This window comes from Protopterus annectens, chromosome 16.part0, assembly GCF_019279795.1.
Source record: "Protopterus annectens isolate FY-2018-M chromosome 16.part0, PAN1.0, whole genome shotgun sequence".
Classification (NCBI taxonomy): domain Eukaryota; kingdom Metazoa; phylum Chordata; order Ceratodontiformes; family Protopteridae; genus Protopterus; species Protopterus annectens.
In genome coordinates this window covers 472,863,833-472,879,622 of record NC_056750.1, presented here as the reverse complement: position 1 = coordinate 472,879,622, position 15,790 = coordinate 472,863,833, and the positions used below count along the sequence as shown (strand labels likewise).

The following is a 15,790-nucleotide window of genomic DNA, read 5'->3' as shown; positions in this document are numbered from 1 at the left end:
AAAACCAACCACCCACTTGTCTTGAGTAGTACAAGTGTATCAATTCCCTTGTTGTTCATTCTGCATGGACTACCCCAGAAAGCAGTTCACTATCTCATCCTATATTTAAATGTTAACATCAAGTTCAAAATGCATAAGTAGAGGACTTACAAGATGGCTGCATACTGAGTAACAGCTTAATGTCATCTCCCCTAGTGTGAAAAACTCAGAAAATAGAGCCAGTGAATTTTTATTTTTGGGTAAATGTCAGTTACTGGCTAGCAAGCAAAATTTAGAGAACCTGAAAGAAAATCAGCCAAAAAAGGTGAGGAGAAAATACTGGCTGCAAAGAGTCCTGTAGCTGTTCAGCATAAAGCAGTTCAAGCTCCATCCTTGAGGCAAGACATGACATCCAGTAGTCTAAAGGAGACAAGTCAAATGTGCTTGGAGATGATTACAATAAATGAAACACTGAAGGAATGTATCAACTCAAATAACAAAAGGCTAGAAAAAAAATTGAAGAGGGTTTAAATAGATATTCAGATGCACTGATAAAACTGTAAAAATTAGAGTCAAAATGAAGAAAAAGCTGGTTGAGTATGATATAGCCCATGAAGAGATGTTTAAAAAATAGCAGAAGTAGAGGACACAGAGAAAACCTGTGATTTTCTGCTGTATTAGAGAAACTGGAAGGAATAAACTATATTAATTTTATAAAAACACAAATAAGCAACTGGATTGGTATTCCACTGCAGAAGTTGCAAATTAAAAGGGCACATTGTGCATATCTTCCAAACCTGGCAATGAGAAAGCAGCCAAGACAGCTAATAGTAAAGATGCAGTCCTACCAGTTTTGAAGGGTTGATTCTTCAAAATGAGGCAGAAGGACGAAGTACTAAAACTTGGAGACAGTTGAGTGTTTATGAACATGATTTTTCACTGTACACTAGGCAGGACAGGAATAATTTTTTACCAGCAATTAGGGAATGTTGAGAAACAGGTGTGAGATTCACGCTGCTGTATCCAGATATTGTCAGAAGATGTTTCTTCCTGGAAGGTTAAAGTCACTTGTTGATGTAGAACATGCTAAGAAGAAAATACTAAAGTTTGTCTAACAAAAAGTGAGCTATCAAACAGAAACAGATGCTGCTTCTTTTTCTTCTGATAAAGCTCAGAAAGAGACTTTACCAGTGAAACCTTTTACAATGTTCCAACAGAAAATGCTTGAGACATAGAAAAAAAGCACAGGATTTGTCTAGAAGAACCAGGAATATGTTGGAAATTAACCCGAGACTTACGTTGGAGGAACAAAAGGAAGAAAACCAGCAACTTGGCAATTAACGACCAAAGGTGGGATCACAAAGCATCAGTCATATTTGTAAAATATAGCGGAACAAGAAAACCTGGAAATATTGGACTTCGATTTTTTTAAACTTGTCGGGAAGAAATAATCCACTGCTACAATGGAGCTTAACATCATTCTGGGAGAAATAATCTGCTTTCAACAGCAAATATTACTTATAGGTGAGGACTGGAATTTGATTTGCAACAGTGAGGATGTATCTAGAGGGCATAGAAGGGAAAAATATAGCAAAAGAGGGTAGATTTTTGAAGAAATTTATGAAAATATTTAATGTGGAAGATGTGACTTCAATAGTAGGAGCCCAGACAGAATTCACATATTACTCCCCAAGGTACAAAAATTGGGCTAGGCTAGTCAGAAATTACACTTCACAGGAACATGTGCATTTAATTGAAACTTTCAATATACATCCAATAACTACTTCAGATCATGCACTAGAAATAGCTAAAATAAAAATGTAGGGTAAGGAAATAAAAATGATACACTGATACTTCCCCACCTATCTGTTAAACAGAAAGGAATTTAAGGAATGGGTAGTCAAATTATTTGAGAGTTATTAGCAAAGACAGAAATTTTGTCAGAAAATATTGCATGGGACTGGAACAAAATGAAAGTGGAGTTTAAAAATGGGGTATAAATAAAACACAAAGAGATGGTTAAGAAGCAACAAGAATTCTTGAGAGGGACTGGCAACGTATTGCATAAAAGGGGAACTCTCACAGAACAAAAAGGGTACAACAGCAGACTGCTAAAGAGAAAAGAAGGGATTACCTTGATATATGCACAATTTTAGAAAGGCTGCTATTAAGCAATTATATTTTTGATAACTCTAGAGCACAAAACCTTTTAGCACAATTGCTCAGGCAACAGAAAGTGGAAAAGGCTGTTGCCAAGCTTAGGGAGCCTATAATAAGGAAAATAACTACAGATCCTGTAACTGTATTAGAAATCTTTTGGTAATTTTTTGAAAATCTGTATAAAGCAGAGAAATGTGAAAAACAAAAAAAACGTACAAATGAAAACGTTTCTTGAAGAATTAAATATGCCACAGTTAGAGGTAGATTCAATTATTAACAGGATAGGAGATGAGATAAGAATGGTGATGTATAACCAAATCTGAAGGAAAGTCTCCAAGAATAGGTGGTACTCCTGTGAAAGTTTGGAAGCGAAGAGGGAAGAAAGTGATAAAGATCTTGAAGATTTTGTTTTCAACAGCATTTTAAAAGGAGGAGAAGAACCAACATCCTGCAAGAAAGATGTGGTGGCTGTAAAACCTAAAGATGGTAAAGGCCTATCAGATACAACTTTATATAGGCCCATTTCAATTTTAAACCACAATTATAAAGTGTTCATGTCTATACTGGCTAAAAGAATGGTAAAGGTGATGTCAAAATTGATAGATGTGGATCAGTGTGCTTTAGTGGAGGGGAGGCAAACATTTGACAATATTAACCGAACAATGATGATCCAGTGGGAATCAGAATATAAGAAAATATTACTGTTGTTGGTGGGTCTTGATGCAGAGAAAGCATTCCATAAAGTAAGCTGGGATTTTATGAGCAGGGCAATGGAAGCATTTGTATTCCCCTGACAAAATAATAATGTTAATTAGGGAGAATATAGGAGGCATCAGAGGTGAAAATTAAAGTGGGTGGTTCCATCCTCTCTGATGAGCTCTGTTTGAACAGAGGAGACAGGCAAAAGTGTCTTTGTTCCCTCTTATTGATGTTATATTTAGAACAATTGGCAAAGAAAATAAGGGATCCAGAAATTCAAGGATGTAATTGGTATAGTTTCAAGATAGGTTGGCTTTATTTGCAGATGATATTTTGTATCTGATAAAACTAGAAAAGGACATTTCAGTGTTGTAGAATACCCTGCAACAGTTTCAAGTCTTTTTGGGGAGGGAGATGATTTTTCTGAGCTGTGATACAGAATCAGAATTACCTAGACATGGTAAGGCCTTACTGTGTCTAATTATGGTGGCTGCCAAAAAATCAGTTACTCGAAAATGGAAATTATGTTGACTGGCAGCTGATTTTGTAACACCACAGTTCGAATTTTAGTCATTTCTTGGTTTGCCATCCTGATGTGAAGTATGGTTTGCTACCTCCTGAAAAATTTGAGCAAGAATGGTGATTTTGAGCACTGTCCTTTGCACTCCATACCCAGAAGAAAAGATTAAAAATACTTGCTGTGCCCCGTGAATTGCCTGTTTATTTCTCAGTCTCAAAATGCTGAATACCCACAAAACATCCAAGACCAGTTTGTAGGCAACCAGGGGTAGGCATGATCACTGCAAATGTAGTAACGATCCTCTATCATGTCCATGTCATGCTCCCAGTCATAGCTTTTTAAGTATAAAAAGAGTTCAACTCGCTTTTATGTCTAGTGCATAGCCGGCCTTAGGCACAGGCCAACCAGGCGGCTGCCTAGGGTGCCGCTCTAGCAGGGGTACTTTTCTAGTATTTATTTTGTGCAAGTAGACCAGGATGGGGGCACCACCAAGTGGTGGTGGGGCACCGTGGATACCTTTTGCCTAGGGCACTAATTGACCTAAGGCCACTCCTGGTCTAGTGTCATTGCATTTGCTGGTTCCCACTGGTAAAGTTCCATTTCTGGCATAGCATGCATCTCCACGATTTGTGGTTGCAAGCTGAAGAGAGACAACCTTTGAAAAGTCAATCACATTACACCAAGTTAAATTAGTGTCACCAAGATCCTTTTAAGTGTTACCTATGATGCAGGGATTGGAATCATGGGAATACCTACCTTAGAATGATGAAGTATATGTGAACACACCCAACAGATTGTCACGTTTAAGTCCACAGTATATTACTGAAGAACCAACAGGAAACTATTTTCTCTTGACCAGTTTATAAAAGGAAACAGCAACAAAAGCAAAGCAAAAGTACCTGCTGTAACTGGATTCATCATGGACTGCTGTCTGAGTTGATTATCTTTTAATCCTTCACGGGGGCAGATAATTCATCTTTCGCACTTTCATCTTCCTTTGCTGGCAAAGATAATTCATCTTGTGAACTGGGTAAGCTTCCACCCATGCAGAAAACATGCATAATACTGCCAATATGAATTGTAAATTATGGACCTTTGACATCTGGACAAAGGCCAGCTGCACATTTACAAAAGGTCCCCAAGGTGGTGGCAAGCATGCAGCCCTAATGTTTGCATTTTTGCTACTGTACAAGTATTAACATACTGAAGTATCAAAGAGGAGACATAAGGAGCACACCAGCTTTGGTTAATTTGATTAAATAAAGCTGTCTTATCTGCATCGGGTGGTAAATGATATGCCCTTACCAGGTAAGGTAGCAAGGAGGCAGGCACCACCAGTCGGCCATCTGGATGTCACCATAATCTATCATCAGATTTACTGCATCTGTCTTTAGCCACCACTGAACTTTTCCCTGTGATGCTTCAGCTTGGAAAGCTGATACTTTCTTAAAATCAAACACATCATCGCTGTTAGATTCTTAAAGTAATAACACCACATGAAATTGTGCACAAAGTCCTTCTACAACTTGCTTAGCAGCTTGATCTGTCAAATTATTTCCCTTTGAAACAATATCTGTACCCTTTTGATGGGCATTACATTTAAGTACTGCTAATTCTTTACATAACAAAAGAGAATTTAAATGATCATTCACAAAGAAAGAATTTTTAATTAGAGTTCCTGCTGAAGTTAAAAATCCTCGGTTTCCAAAGTTGCTCAAAACCATGTACTACAGCAAAAGCATAGCGACTGCTGGTGTAGACATCGCCAAAGACAAAGTTGCCAATGTCACAAGCCCTTTGTAGAACCACTAACTCAGCAACCTAGGCAGAATATATACTGTCTAATCCTTGTTGAAGAAAAACATTATTGGTGCAAACAGAAATTCCTGCAACCAGACTTCCACTTCAATCTCTTCCACAGGAACCACCCACAAATAGGTCCAGTTCAGTGTTGGGTACAGGAGTGTCCTTTAAGCCATTCCTAGGAGCAAGCAGATAATTAGTCTCACACACACACACACACACACACACACACACACACAATTATGCTCGTCACCATCCTCAGCAGTAAGTAACAAAGATGCAGGATTTAGAGTAGGACAGCATATGAGATAAATAGAAAGAAGTGCAAGTTCATATATAGTTAGAGTTGTAGTCAAGAGGGGTAGAGTTTTTTATTTTAAGTAAGAGAGATGATACAGAATGAGGGATGGCTGCCACAAGATCATGCCAGAGCACCAATGATTCCACAAGATCAACTAGAATGGCAGCAGCAGCCACTGCCCTTAAATATGGTGGAAATCCCTTTGCAACAGAAGTACTGTACTATAATAAGCTAATGGACGATAGTTGTCCCTATGTTTCTGTGCAAGGACTCTCCAGCAAATCCATTTCTTTCATGGCAAAATAAAATGAAAGTCTTTCCATAATCTGGTCACCCTAAAGTTAGGGCAGTAGCAAGAGCGACAGCTTGCTTTAAAGTCTGAAATGAATTTTCCGCTTCACTACCCCCAAAGGAGGGGGCTCTGGTGTATCCTATTTTAAAAGGTTTGTTAAAGGTTTAACAATGTCTGCATAGTTAGAAATCTACCATCTGCAATATCCTGTCACACTCAAGAAAGATCTAAGGTGGCGCTGAGTAGTTGGATGTGAGGCTTTAGCTATTGCCTCAATACGGGATGGTAACATCTGCTTGCTACTCTGAGATATCAGATGACCAAGATAATGTACCTGAGATGACCATAGCTGTAATTTTTCTTTGACATAAACATATCATAAACATTTTGACTCATTTGTGAAGAAACTGCAAGTCAATATGCATTTAGTGAAGGATAATCATGAGACATAATATTTTCCTGTAACAAATGCAAACTTATCCCTTGTTACACGGACTCTTTTTCATATTCAAATAACAGCCTCCTCATTTTCCAGACTAACATTATATGTAGGTTTATTGCAGAAGTACTGACATGGCCTGTTTTACCTGTAATCCAAAAAGCAAAAAATAGTCTTTTCCAGAAATGGTAACAATCCAGACAGGCTCTCACCCTTTCTAAATACTCTCAATAAAAAGGTCTAGATTCTATGATAGTGTTAGCACATTTTAAGGGCAGGCAAACAGCAGTCCAATAAACTGTTTAAATTAATGTATCCTTATAGGTTTTCAAAATCCAGTGAAACTTTTATATATAAATTTTTTTCTGGATACATACTTTTATTTTAGTCAGTCATTATTCTTTGTTATTTCCCTCCACTATTAGAGAAGGCATTTGCAACATAAATATTGAGAATAAACTGCCCACATGCTATACCAGCATAACAAGATATGGGATTAAGTATAGTTTTGTGATAAAAAGTGAAAATGTGAATGCAATCCAAAAAGAATCATAGCCAAGTGAACCACATTTACAGTGTAAATGACTGTCACAAAGAAATGTGTGTTTGTATCCTTCTGAAATGAGATCTTAAAAAGACACATTCACAATAAATGTTAAGAAAGAAATCTATTATATTCTAATAATTTTCCTTGGATAATGTAACTTCAGCAATCACCAGTATAACCATATGCATAGGCATATAAACATAAAACAAATAACTGGAACATTTTTACCGACAAAGACTGCTACAGCTACCCAGTGGAATACTGTTCCTCTATAATCTGAATAAAGAAATACCAAAATTATACAGTGCAATTTGCATCTTCAACATACATCCCTCAAACTATCCTTAACTTTCACACATCTATGACTTTGCTGAAAATGTTTACTATGTACTTTGCAAGTTTATGCATAGGACAGATAAACCCGTATAGTATTTTTTCTCTTTTAATAAAGCACCTTAGCAATAGTGTTTCCTAACTGAGCAGTATTGGTTGCAAGTTATGCAGCCATTATGGAATTTTGTTCCAGCTTTTAAAATATGCTTTCATTCAAAAGAGCAAAATTTGATACATATTAAAATTAATATCAGAATGTGGCTGCAAAGAAATTCTGTGCTAGAAACACATTAGCACAAACATATATGCTAGGAAAGTGAAATCTGTAATACAATGTAAAAACACGTTTGACATTTCCTAGATAGGCTGTGTTTAGGATAGCTCTATAAGTATCCAGTCCAACAATCTTACCTTCTTTTTAGATTTGAACACATTACACCGAAATGTATTACTGGTACCATCCCTGGCAATATAACTGAAGATCTTTAAGTCTTGTGAATCATGTGATACGTAGAAGATTCTGGAAAAGATGAAAAACAAAAAGATTGCAATGAGTTCTCAAAACACACAGATGGAGACACACTTTGCTTAACAAGCTTACCTCACTTAAGGCTATCAAGGCATTCTTTAATTATCACTTTGACAAATTTCTTGAAGACCTTACTACTATTTCTACTACCAGCATTTTGAGTGTTATCTATAGATGAAACTGAAATTTAATTTTTACTTATAGAAGTATTTCATTTCTCAAATTCAAAAGAATTGCTTGAGATCGATTGGTACAATAAGTTTGTTACATTAGCCCAGCACTCCAGACACACTTCTGTGATCTCGTATAAAACTGAATGTCTTCACCAGTATTTGTATAGAAGACAGAAGGTTGAAATTTGTGACATGAATATGTGCCAACAATCTGAGAAATACATTGTAGGGATGCAAAAGAGCTATGGAGAGAAGGAAAGTTTTCAACATACACACCAAATGTTGATTAAATGTACCTCATTAAGGATAAAGACTATTATTTAAAACAGGACATATAATAAAGAAAATATTAAGGAAATATACCTTCATGAAGACCAGAGCAATAATGAGAATTCAGCTAAATGTAATGAACATAAAGTATAGCAATTGTATCATAACATCCTCAGATAAAATTCAAAATAATAAAAGTTACTAAACAGTGTTGATCAGAAAGGCCCACTTAGATAAGAAATCTCTTTTCTTACTGTAATGAATAATACATTAAAGTTAAAATATAATGCTTTATGTAATTCAATGGCATTTGTAGAATTACTGTGATAATGCATTGTCATGGGTAGGTACTAGGCTATTGGCCCTAGGGCCTATATAAGCCTAGCCAAAAAGGTACCCTGGCTTTCGCCACCCAAGAAAATTATTTTCCTGTGCCCCTGTAGAGCAGAGCTACAGAAGTGATCCCCGGGGTGAATTTCTTATTTCCCATCCAATCATCAAGATTTTTCTTGAAGAGTGCTAATGAGGAGCTCTGTTTGACAAATAGGTAGTCTGTTCCATAGTATGGGAAGTCTCTGGGACAGGAATCTATCTCTCCAGCATGTTCTGTTTATTGTGGTGACAAGGTTTAGGTCCCTACAGCATGTAGTTCAGAGGGATTGTGATTTCTTTAAGTGGAGCATATCCAACAGCTCTGCATTTGACATACCTTTGTATGTTAGGCAGAGATCGCCTCTGAGTAGGCGATATGCAACGGAGTAAAGCTGCATCACATTGCTCTCTGGATTTCAGACTCAAAGTTAAAACATTCAGTTATTACAAACTATTATAGTCACAGTACCCTTAATGGACATCTATGGATAAAGATTAAGTATTTCACTGATTGTATCTCAGTTGTCATTTGTAATATGAAAGCCCTATATGTTTCAGTGGTTACTATTACAAAATTACTGTCAGAAAATGGTCCAATGCTTGTGGCCATTTTAATGTGATGTTTTCTTTCCAAGGGCTCTGCACCCCATAATACCCAATAGTATGACAATGCTTTCCATTCCTTTTCTCTTCACTATTAAATTAAAAGAACAGTAGACTGCTTTTTCTTTCCTCAACTAACACTTGACACACACATCAGTCTATTTAAGAAACGCTGTTAATTTCTTTTAGTTGAAAGTTCCGTGAAAGAGGAAAAAAACGGACTTTTTTTAGGATCCTCTTCTTGTTTCATCAATGAACTTGCTAGCATTATATAAAGTAAAATTTGTTCCCTCATAGTAATAACACGTATTTGATAGAAACATACATATAATTTTGTAGAATCGTTTTTCTTTCACAGTAACAGTGGTTTGGTAAAACTGCTTTCTATCACAGTAACAGTGTGATATTTTTAGAAATATCATGTAACACAGCATCTGCAAGTACAGAAAAGAAATGTGCAGTAAACAAGTATGATTAGCTTAACAGAATGTGCTTATGTGGTACAAAAAGTATTATACTTCTGACTGTTTTTGTAACAAATGGCATTGAAAATAGAGGCTTGTTGAAATACCATAAACAGCCGAATGTATACAGATATTCAAGTCAATAAACTTGCTAAATGGAAATGACTAACAGCAGAAAAAGTTACAGACTATCCTATCAATGAAAGAACATTTTGACCTGCTGAAATCTCTGGATGAGATAAGGATGCAGACAAAGAATGCTTCAATACAGGAAAAGAATATTTCATCAAGGAAGAAGTTTGAAACTAGATAAAAGTGACCGTAAAAGAACTGTCTGGTGGACATTTTGTAATTCAAGTCATCTGAGGAAGTGCAGTGTATCTGACACTAATCTGTGTTATAAAAAAATGCAAAAATCTTGACAGTAGTGCTTCATCAGCTTGTTTCAATAAACTTTTCAGTAAATATGAATATACAGTTGTACAGTATCTTAGTCTATGTAACCTGTTGTTAATTCAATTTAACAGAACTTGTGGTTAATATTTTCCTTTTATATAGCTGCTATCCTCCACTCATTCAAACAGTTCCAGTGGTATTTTTTTTATACAAATGCAATGAAGTTAATGGCTGCAAAATTCTGCTTTGGAGCTTGTAACTTAAAAAAATTCAAAGTGTATTAAGGGATTCAATAAAGTTATATCTTTCCAGCAAACATCAGAAATGAAAAAGAAACCAATAGAAATTTAAGTTTAAAGTTAAAGAAAAAAGGACAATATAGTTGTTAGAGTTCTAAGCATTTTTGTTGGCAATGGATTGTCTTTTGATCTCCTTATATCAATTACAGCAAGGGAATCTTTTTTTTACTGTTCAGTTGATTATCAAAGGTAAATCCTCAAGATTCAAAGAGGTCTTAGTCTTCCTGAATACATCTCCTGTTAGGTCAAGCACTGCATATAATCTTACATAACATGTATCCCCCACTTAAAATCCTCAACCAACAGCTATCATTCACTTTTTTCCATCTTGTACAGAGTTCTATGAAGTGACCCCTCTCTTTCTTAGTGTTGATGTATGAAATACATGTTTTTCTACATCTTCTCTACCTCAGAAACACTGGTGATACAAACACTCACTCCAAAACTCTCACTTTAAATCATAACATAAATAGGATTTCTTGGAAGGATAGGTTTACTACCCAAAGGATTCCCTACTTGTGAGATAAACTTCCCTTAAATGTCAAATTTGGTAATATTTCAGCCTCCTTTAAATTAAGTCTTGATGAATGGGTGGGCTCACATGCATTTACCTCAGGGATTAGCAGAATGGCCCTTATCAAGAAGGAAGGCATACCTACTGTCAAATATTTCCTAGAATGCAGGGATAGGCTATAAATGGTTATTCAAATCAACTGTCCAGTACTAACTAATGAAGCTGCAAATCTATGAACCTCAACTTTATGAAAGTGCCAGTTTCCAAACACTTGTGATCACAAAAAAAAAAATCAATAAAATACATATGGGAAACAAATTAAACATAAATCAGACTAAAACTGACATGTAAACAGTGCATTGCTTGCATATTTAAAAATTAGTACAAACATCATTATTGCAGAGACGATGGTTAATATTACTGAGAAAATCAATAACTGTCTTTAGGGTAACAGATCTTTATATTATATGAATATCTGTGTACTGCCTTGTCCCACTTTAATGAACTGTCATATTAGAGTTGCCATTTGATTCCAACCATTAATATTATCTGCATGCTGATATATTCAACAATTAACTCATTTTTGTTCTTTTGTTAATTATTAAGTATGCATTCTTACTTTCTGTGTTATGATATATATTGTAAATTAATACAATGCACTTACTAGAACTGATTTTACATGCCTGTTGTGTCTTGGTTACAGCTAAAAAGGGTCCGGGGACAAGCCCACCCTTAGTATACAAATATTTTGGAGAAACAAACATTATAAAATAACATATAGTTCGCTATATATATATATATATATATATATATATATATATATATATATATATATATATACACACACATACATACACACACATGTACAGTTCGCTTATTAGGACCACACCTTCATCCTGGTCTTGACTGCTGCAGTTGCTGATTATAAAGTAATACTATGTACAACGGTGGACATTACTACTATGCAGAAGATATGTAATCAACAGTGGAGACACAGGATAAAGCTACATTCGTGGAACAGTATAACTATGGCAAAAAGCAGGTAAAACCAGGCCGTGCTCTGGATGTAGAAAATGACCTATGTCTGCTGGCAGTTAGGGCCATTTTTTTTTTTGCATTTTTAATATAGAAAGTGGGGAGTGTCAGATAATGGAGCAGGAAGTCTTTGCTGAGTACCAGCACAAAATCAGTCACATCTTCTGGGGAGTCACTTATGAAATGTATAATTAAAAATACAATCAAAGCACAGATAAAAACTTTTCTATTACACAGAAAACAAAACTCTAGGCAGGATGTAGAAGTCCAAGGACAAAAAGAACTTCCTTATCAAGACACACACAGTTTGTGGCTGTAAAGGGTGACAGTGTAAATATTCCCGATTATATTTATCAACCCTGCTACAGTGTAACAACATACTCACAGTGGTCCACTGTAGCAGAACAAAATAACAGCGTACAGACAAAAAAAAAAAAAGTAAAATATGTGAACTAAGCATGCTACTAGATTCCAGACAGCATACAGGGTATGTGAATAACTAACTATTACAGGAGAAAAAAAGCATTGCAGGCTCATATACAAGGTGACTGATTGGTCAGATCAAAACTAAACAAAGGCTGATAATGAAACATTACCATGCATGAAGAAAGCATAAAGAAACGGCATAAATACCACAGGCAGATAAGATACAACATGGAGATGTACAGTGTAAAGAAAGAAAGCAGATTTTGTATAATATTGTACAGAATATGAATGCACAACAGAAAACTATACCAGTCAGTATGACTGCAGTTACAAAGAAGTAAGAAGGTACATACAGGCTAAGATGGTCACACAGATAGACACATCAGTACAGAGGCAGAGCTTAAGAAATAAATGGCTGAGTATTTCGCAAAACAGAGCATCAGGGTATGAGATGTATTTATTTATTGTCATTTGATTACCAGGAAAGTCCAGCTGAGTACGAGCGCATTTCTGGAGGCACAGGTAGAAAAGCTCCAAAGCATTACAAATCATTTAAAAAACAATAATTCTGCAGTCTTTAAAAATACAAAAAAACTACTACAGTTTAATTATACCAAATTAGACACAATATGAAACATTGGTCATTAATAGATGCAAGTTATATGACAATAATTTAAATAGAGAAATTAAAGGTAAGTCAGTATAACACAAACTGAAATTTCAATACAAAATAAGAGAAGAGCAGGCTTATGGCATATTTAGACAGAAAGCCAGGGGAGATGAAATTGACAGAAGTAAAAGAGGGAGCGAAGAAGGGAGAGTAAGGATATGTAAGGGTTGACTAGGTATTTTTTCACATTAAGGAATATACTTTATCCTGGTGTTGAACAAGAACTGAACCAGCTTTTGGCTAGGAAGTCACAAAGAATAGTTTTGAAGGATGAGAGGGAGGGTATTGACATGATGGATAGCAATATGGTGTTCCAGACCTCGGCAACATGGTGTGAGCACAGACAATGCCCAGCAGATTTTGCAGGTTTGTGGAAAGGCAGAAGTTTTTGGTCAATGGACAGTAATGACAGACTAGGAACACAGCTTTGTGGAATGATATTTAGTGCTGGACAAGCAGATGGATTCTGGATTATTTTGTAGATGGTAAGAAGTGACGTATATATTAGCTGATGGGGTAGTTCTACAATGGTGGTGGGGTGGATACGGTGGTGCCGTGGTTAGCATTGTCACCCCACAGCAAGAGGTTCTCCAGTTCAATTCTCGGCTGGGATGCCTTCTGTGAGGAGTCTCCATGTCCTCCCTGTAGTCGCGTGAGTTTCCTCCTGGTGCACCGGTTTCCTCCCACATCCCAAAGACATGCTGTAGGTGGATTGGACACTCTAAATTGGCCCTAGGTGTGAGTGCGTGCATGTGCGTGCCTTCTGTGGAAGGTTGGGCGTTGGGCTGGCAACTCAACACTGTAAAACTCCACTGCCAATCATGAGCGGACAGGTGATCCGCTGTGGCGATCCTTAACCGGGAGAAGCTGAAAGAAGAAGTGCTATACAACAGTGGGGTCTGAAATTAATGTTTGCTGCAAATTTAGCAACTTTATTACATTGTTCAAGTTTTGATTTTTGTGATGCCTGAAGGTTAATAAGGATGGGAGCACCATAAAGAAGTGTGGGAAGGAGATAAGTAGCAGCAAGTGCAGTTTTAATTGAGCAGGAGAGGAAGTTTTGGGCTCTATAAAGCAATCCTAGTTTTAGGTGAGTTTTTTTAATGCAATTTTGTATATACAGGTCGAATTTAACATTTTCAGCCACTATCATCCATAATAATTTACTATGAGAAGTAACTTCAATGGCTGTATTATCAAGAGAGAGGACTTTAAATTTTATGTTTTTCATGGGAGAAGGATTTGAGGAAAAAAGTAGATTTTAAGCTTGAGCATAAGTTGCAAGTTACAAAGCCATGTTTCAGTTGTTGTTAAACCTTCCTAACTCAATTTTTGTAAGTGTGCCACATTGTCACAAGTATAAATGAGTTTGTAGTCATCTGCATGCTGTATTAGGGAGGCCTGTTGTGTGTGGAGGTTGTAGGTGAGAATGTTAAAGAGGAGGGGACCAAGGATAAAACCTTGTGCTAAACCGGTGATGGCTGAGAGGTATGGAGAGAGGGTGGAGGGCCATTTTACTGACTTATACTTACTGGACTGGTAGCTTTTGAACCATAGAAGGATGGACTGAGACAGATCTAATGAGAACATCTGAAGTAGAAGTTTGCTTTGACAAACAGTGTTGAAGGCTTTAGACAAGTTTAGAAATAAGGAGGAGACTATTTTGCCATGATATCTAGCTTTATTCACAATACCTATTTTGCCATGATATCTAGCTTTATTCACAATACCTATATAGGTTACAAGTGCAGTGTTAATACTATGGAAAGGATGGCAGCCGTGTTGTGTGCGTGGTAAGAGATCTTCCTGCAGTAGATTGCTTTGCAATTGTTTTTGAATACATTGTTCAAGCATTTTGAGGGGGGGGGTAAGAATACTACAGGTCTAATTACTGTCTGTTAAATTTTGAACTTTGTGCAGAGGGATAATGTGTGACTTTTTCCAGAGATAAGGAATGTGGGATTCCTGGATTGATCTATTTATAAGTATAGAAACAGGGTAGACAATTCAGCTGCTATTTTAAGGTATTTGCTAGGAAGGTCATCAGCTGAAGTAGAGCATGGTTTGAATTTAAGAGTAGTTTTATACAAGATGTGGGCACAGGTCTGAAGGTGAAAGTGGATGTGGTGATATGTGGCTGCTGGCCAGGGTTAGTAACACATGGTGGGGAATCCTTTTTTAGAGATGCTATACTATCTATGAGAAAAAAAAAGCGCTGAATTTAATTGTGGTTTTGAGTGGTGAGTTATTGGGAGAGTGGTTAGGTTTGAATTTATGGCCTGGCTGTAAGATGTCTTTAATGGCTGTCCAGAATTTTTTAGGGTTGTGTTTATTACTATTCTTAAAGTTATTATAGTATTAGTTTTTCATCTTCATTAATTTGCTTTTTAGTACGATTGCAAAGCATTCTGAAGTTTAAGACTTTGTGGCATTTTATAGTTTTCCAATTTTTGCATGCTTTTTCTCTATCCTGCATTAGCATTATACTCTTTTTTGGGTAGCCAAATTGTATTTGTCTTAGTCTCTTCCTATTTGGAGGTGCAATGCTACTCAGGAAAGTTGTACTGAATTCATTTATAGCATCATCTAAGGGGATGGTTTTAGGAAGATCCATTTAATAGATGATAGGGTAGTGATGAACATTTCAGTGTTAAATTTGGAAAGATTGTGTGTTGTTTTATAAGCATGCTGTTTAAGTGGTTGTGTGAGATTGTCTGGTGTTACAGACTGGAAATTGATCACTGAGACAGTGCATGAGGTATTCTATAGAAGAGTCTTTTGTGGTGCACGTCTATGTAAGATGGAGTTCAGGAAGGAGTGGGGTATGAGATAGGAGAAAAAGGAAAAACAGAAATCATGAGGGTTTAGGGGAGGGGTGCGGAGTGGGTTTTTGTGTAAAGGTGGTGGTTTGGAGGAGGCAGTCATCCATCTGCAGTGTGATGTATTGAGTAGAAGATGTTTTACAT

At 36.4% G+C, this 15,790-nt stretch overlaps 1 protein-coding gene across 1 annotated transcript in view; it reads right to left on the bottom strand.

Annotated features, from left to right (window-relative positions):
- Nucleotides 1–15,790, bottom strand: part of LOC122790910 (carboxyl-terminal PDZ ligand of neuronal nitric oxide synthase protein-like) — a gene marked incomplete in the record, with an annotated part of 1,500,930 nt that overhangs the window by 284,838 nt on the left and 1,200,302 nt on the right. The window contains 1 exon segment of the mRNA XM_044058594.1: nucleotides 7,485–7,593. Coding sequence (XP_043914529.1) covers nucleotides 7,485–7,593 — 109 coding nt within the window.